Here is a 6,118-nt window from a genome sequence, read left to right as displayed (position 1 = left end):
AGGATCTTAAAAGGTTAACAACTAAATCTGCTCAGGTGGTACTCTTAGTGGCTACAGCTGAGGACATATATCCAAGGTCAGGCCAGTATAGATAAACGCTTGAATACTAACAAGTTACGTGAGGGTTCCCGGCATAGAGAAGATGTGTCTTCTTGTCTGTCCCATCCCTGTGCTCTGACTAGCACTTACAAGGGTCTAGTTCCAGATTTAGTCATGTTGGTCTTCATTTTCTCAGCACAGGTGCAGCAGTGAACAGCAGTGAGAGTCTCCCTCCATCCTCGTCTGTCAACGACATCTCCTCCATGTCCACCGACCAGACCCTCGCATCCGACACTGACAGCAGCCTGGAAGCCTCGGCAGGACCGTTGGGTTGTTGCAGGTGACTAGCCGCCTGCCTGCGAAACCCAGCGTTCTTCAGGAGATGACGGGATAGAACACAGCACACATGCGCACACACACACACACACACATGGTTCACACACACATATGCATACACAAAGACACTCTCACACACGCACAGAGGCACACATGCAATGTCAAGAAAATAGCAAGAGAGAGATCCAACCTGGAATTAGGATAAATCTTTCTGCCTGCTTCTCCAAAGTTCTGTATCACAGCTAAGCCGAAATGTATACTTAACTTCTAGTAGCTCTCGCTTCGGTCTCCTTCCAACAGTGCTTACTACACAGAACAAACCAGACACAATTAGAGAAGCCTTTCCCTAAAGTGTAATTTAAGTGGCTGCAGAACCAGCAACCCGTAACTGCCCTTCAAATGGCATGACAAGGTGTGCAGTGGCCCCATCCAGCATGTGTGTGTCTCTATCTTGCATCTACCTGCTCCTCTTGGCCTAGTCAGATGGGTGTAGATACAGATCTGCATGTGTCTGTATTCATACGGCACTTCTTAGAGATGCTCCTGTCAGTGTCCTCAGGGCTCCTACCAAGACACCGTGCACTGGGGTACCACCTGGTCCATTCCATGTGATCTATTACTCTGACATCAATCCATCTGTAATATATTGCCAGTATATAAGCTGTTTAGTTTGTTAATTGATTAAGCTGTATGTCTTATAAGAAAATATGTAAAGGGGGAGGGACATGGGAGAGTGAACTCAGACCCTTCAAGATGTAGCTTCCAAATCTGAACCGATTAAATGGCACCTGTATACCAATTTGTAGAAAGAACATATGTGATGCTTACGTACAGTGTGGGGGAGGGAGGAAGCAGTAGCTTCCAGAGGTCAAAGAGGTTGACCTTCAGGAGGACTGTGTGAGTCAAGGTTACATTCTCTGGTGATGGATAAATAGCAGGGACTTGAGCACAGGCTAGACCATGCTCTGTATTGTGGGTGAAAGGAAATTGCTGCCCAGATACTGGGAGACACCAAAAACCCATGTTTTAAAGATTAGACACCATTTGTCATTTTAAAATGACGTCAAAAGATAAAGCTTCTGGAGAAAGGGGAAGGCAGAGAGGCGGCATCATTGTGCACACACCCAATGGTAAAAGCCTTTGCCTAAAACGGTGGAATTACCTCCATGTGATCTCCTTCAGAGAAGATAGCCCTGCCTGGACTAATTCGCGATTGTGGGGAATGTTTCCCATGTGTGGGCTGCTTCCCAGAGTCATCCCTGCCAATAGTTTTGTTTCCTTTCCAGAACTAGACTAGAATAAAACAAAATGGGATCCCCAAAGCCAGGGTGGTCTTCAGGACGGCATCTGTATCTACATGGAAATGATTGTCCCTCAGAGGGGTTGTCCCTCATGGGGGCTTCCCAGACTCCTTGATATGACTGGTGTTTCATACTTCCTGATTTATTTTCATAGATATGTGTAATTTGAGAAGGGCTGATAACCTGACTTTTGTATTGCCGTAGATCTATGAGAGCAATAATTCCGTGCCAACACAGCTCCTACTAGCTAGCATTAGAAAAGACTTTGTCTTACAGCCATGAAACATTAACGTGTTTAGCAAAATCATCTGACCTTAGCTGAAATTCATGGAAGATCCTACCTGAGCACTCTTGGAGGCACTACCAACCATCGTGGTTATATACCGGGCAATGCCGGTGCGGTTTCTGAGCAATAACAGGCACCAGGCCCCGCTTCCCTTCTTCCTTCCCCGAGTGAAGCATCCACCACAGCTCTTTGCACTCTGGCCATTTTGGTGCTCACCTCTGTGGTGACATTTCACCTGGAGAGGAAGTGAGACATCCGAGGTGAATGTGACCGACCTGGCCAATGGGGAAACCCCCAAGTACACAGAGTAAACAGCAGCGTCGGAGCTCTGCAAACTGCCTTAAATACAACACCAGGGAAGCCCTTATCCTCTCAAGCACTAGAGTCAGTTAGGAACTCACCTGGCAAACACTGCACACCTGCGCACACCACACTGTAGGGCGGCTCTTCCTGGGACTGCTTCCCACAGCACGTTTCTTCGCAAGATGTGGTACTGAAAAGGAGGGTGGAGGGAGGGAACTGTCTTGAGAGCTCACCTGCAGTTCATCCCCTGGAATAAAGGTATCTCTGTCCTTTCCCCATGCTTTTTGGTGAATGTTGATGATCTTTATAAATGCCGATGAATTTTACAACGTCTCTCATTTTCCCCTCTGCCATCTTTTGTCCTTTTTAAAAATGTATCTGTATCCCTATTCTGCTCCTCTTTCTCTGTATTTTGCTTTTACGCCTGTGATATTTACCCCTCCAGTCTGTATGACACCAGATTAATGTAAAGAATGGACAGTGGGCCGGGTGGTGGTGGCGCACACCTTTAATCCCAGCACTCGGGAGGCAGAGACAGGCAGATCTCTGTGAGTTCGAGGCCAGCCTGGTCTACAAGAGCTAGTTCCAGGACAGGAACCAAAAGCTACTGAGAAACCCTGTCTTGAAAAACCAAAAAGAAAAAAGAAAAAAGAACGGACAGTGGGCTTGGAAGAAGCAAGTCTCAAAGGGCATTCCATGGGGCACAAGATGGCATAACAAACTGGCAGGGTTCCCAGCAGAAGGGCAGGAGAGGTAGAGGAAAGCAGGCACAACAGATCACCTCCCAGCTCCTCAGGCTGGCCTGGGTGCTCCTGTCTGTCTGTTGGTGTATGTGGTGTATGGCCTTGTCCGGCTGAGGATCCTCATGCAGAGATTCCCCCACAGAGAAGAAAAGACAAAACAAGTCTCTTGGGTTTTCAAAAGTCCATCCAAGTGGAGATGGGGACTGGGATCCTGGATTCCGTGCAGGATTAGTTTTAGCGGATGGAAGGAGAGATTGAAGGCAGGACAATAAAGAAGGCCACCGTGTTGGAAGTTTCCCTTTCGCCATCAGACCCCCTATTATTCTCGCTCTTGGGCATGGTTATACTCTGAGAAATTTCTCAATATGCATTGTGCCCTTCACTGGGTATTCTGGGGGGGGGGGAACAAGTAAGCAACTGGAAAACCAAATATTTAGTTTATGTGGCCACCTATTACTGCCAAGGGTGTTCTTATTTGGGGGGCAGGAAACTGTCCAAGAAGACCTGGACTGTGTCTGTGGGAGAAATGAGGAGCTGCGAGTGTCCACATTAAAACAGGAAGTTGGCATTCTAAGGACTGGAGCATCTGTGCTTCCATGGGCAGCTGGTTAGACAGTACAGTGTTCCGTGGTGTTCTGTAGAAAGGAGAGGAGTGTAGCCCTTACCAGGAAGAACTGGATTGCTACCATGTTCTTGATTTCTTGGCTACTTTAGGGTGTGTTTGCTGGGTGAGTTTACTCATTTTTCCAATGGGATATATTATAGCACAATTGTTTCTTGTTCAATAAAGATTGAAAATAGTCCCCCATCCCTCAGACTCCAGTGTTAGAACTGCCTGGGTCTGTGACCTGCCGCTGCGCCAGGATTTGGCCAAGCCCCAGTAGTTAGAGGAAACTTCTTCGATTGATGGCTTCACACAGTCTGCTATCCCTATCAGAACAAGTGTTGTCTAAAGACACTGACAACTGACCAGAAAGTGAAAAACTTGCTCATGGAACACAGAACAAATGGAAGGCATGAAAATGCATAAATCCATTCATGATCTGTAAGTGAAAATGAATAAACATAATTTTAGAGCTCTTAAATGTTTATTGTATAGTCCGGGTTATACAGAGTCTATTTCTGTTTCATTTTCTTAGCAAGTAAGAATCTGTGCCTGGAAGAAATCAACAAGTTTTGCTGAAAGAGATAACCTCTGTGGTTCAGAGACAAAGGGGAAAATGTTTGGGGGAATTCTGATCCCCGCTTCTCTGGGTTTAAAGAAAAACCCCTCCCAGCATGGCAATGCTCCCACCCTCACAGACACACACACACGCGTTTTAAATACAAGAAACCAACATTTTCTACACTTATCGTTGGATAAGGCAGTCTTATTTGAAGGAAAGACTAAAGAATCTAAAAATTTATAATGTAAATAACAAAATCAGTTATTTTCGTTGTGATTAAATATCAATTCTATTTCTTTGGGCACCCAAACATGTCTTTAATTGTTAGTTCACTTCAACCCATTTCTTTTGTCAAAGCAAAGTGAAAGGCTTCTTTTACATGTGAACCCCTGTTTATTTCATTTTTGATCAGTGGGACCAAAGGCCAGTATATCCCAGCAGGAACAAAATTCCTAGCCTGTGGATGCCATCACTGGTCCACCTTGCCATGTCCATCTTACAATGCCACCTGCCTTGCCTCTGCCTGTTATTCTGCATGATTGGACTCCAAAACCACACCTGATGAAGAGAATTGTCCTAGATCGGTGTTTATGAAATGTATATAGAGCGCACATGCACATAACATACTTATATATTCTCATGTAGTTCTTTGTCAACCTGGAAGCCAAAACCATGTATGTCGGATTTCTTTGCATAGTCTCAGAGGTGAGACCTGTTGTCAGTCACATGGTAGATATACACTGTGCTCTCAATGGTATCTAATATGGATCAGAACCAATCAGTCCATTCCTGTGTTCTTTCTCATGTTCTTTCAGTTCCATTTTTCCTCTTATTTTAAATGTGTCTGTTGGAAAGAGCACGAGTTGGACTCCCAGGTGGAATCACGTCAACACGTTGTGATTTGTATGTCTTATGGAAGTACATGTCCCTTCTCATAAAGCCAATTGAAACCTAGACTCTGCTGGACTTTCCTTTTGGCAATGCTGTTGCTCGCTCTCCTTTGTTTTCCCACACTGCCAGAGCTATCAAGGGCTTCCAAGATTTCCTTCTGACCCCGCTGAAAGAAACTTGAGGCATGGTCAGGTTGTACCACAGAGTAAATAAGAAGGAAGAGATGGTCTCCTTCTCGGCCTAGAGAAAGGAGGTCGAATGGCGTGTTCGTGCTTGAGATTCATTCATTCCAGAAAGGCCTCTGCTCCCATCGGCAGACACTAGTGTCGTGGCCACAGTTCAGGAATAGCCAACAAGATAACAATGAACAAAACATTGGTAAGCAGATCAAGGTTACATATTTTTCAGATTAATCAACAAATGATCCAATTGTAACTTTGTCTAAGAGATTAATTTTGTCTACACCATTATCTAACACGTCTTATTGAATTTAAGGATGTGAATGACAGCTTGGTGGAGTTCACCGAACCTATCATGGCTCCCCTGGCGATGTCTGAACGGTATTGAGGAGCTGCCTGCGTATTTCTGTGAACAATACATTTTGCTCGTTTAATTAATAAAGAGCTCGAAAGGCAGACATTCCCATTATTATTTTTTCTCTTATTTAGAGAAAATGGAAATGAAAAGCTGTTTATTTCCTTTGCAATGACTCTTATTCTATTTTCTAATTATTTTAATTTCTTCTTTTTTTATTAATTTTATTTGAGAGGGAGATACATAGAGGTTTCTTCCTGAGTAGGCCAAATGATCCTGGTACACTCAATCCCCCTGCCTCATATTCCAAGCTTGTTCAACTATGCCTGGCTGCCTATTCTGACTTCAACCCACAACTCCTTACTTTTTTTTTTCATTGAAAGTGACCAAACATACAAATCTATAAATACACATAAGAGTAAAAGGGAAAAATTCATTCTTCATGACAGTTTCCCAAAGAGAGCAAATCATTCGTCTGAAAACATTACCCTATATATGATCATTATGATAAAGTTTGCA

General features: G+C 44.3%; 1 protein-coding gene across 5 annotated transcripts in view; it reads left to right on the top strand.

Annotated features, from left to right (window-relative positions):
• Mapk10 (mitogen-activated protein kinase 10) overlaps positions 1-5,713 on the top strand; it is a 297,033-nt gene extending 291,320 nt beyond the window's left edge. For 4 of the 5 annotated variants that reach the window (XM_013350889.2, XM_013350890.2, XM_026785125.1 and 1 more), the window contains one exon: positions 241-5,713. In XM_013350889.2, the coding sequence (XP_013206343.1) occupies positions 241-383 (143 nt within the window). In that variant the 3' untranslated portion in view covers positions 384-5,713. Of the gene's footprint in view, positions 1-235 lie in introns of all 5 variants that reach the window. The other variant, XM_005359576.3, reaches the window with a different exon arrangement.
• The last annotated feature ends 405 nt before the right edge of the window (positions 5,714-6,118 follow it).

The sequence above is a fragment of the Microtus ochrogaster genome, linkage group LG1, assembly GCF_000317375.1.
Source record: "Microtus ochrogaster isolate Prairie Vole_2 linkage group LG1, MicOch1.0, whole genome shotgun sequence".
Taxonomy (NCBI): Eukaryota; Metazoa; Chordata; class Mammalia; order Rodentia; family Cricetidae; genus Microtus; species Microtus ochrogaster.
The sequence above is the reverse complement of the archived record's forward strand: the minus strand, read 5'-3'. Positions and strand labels throughout refer to the sequence as shown.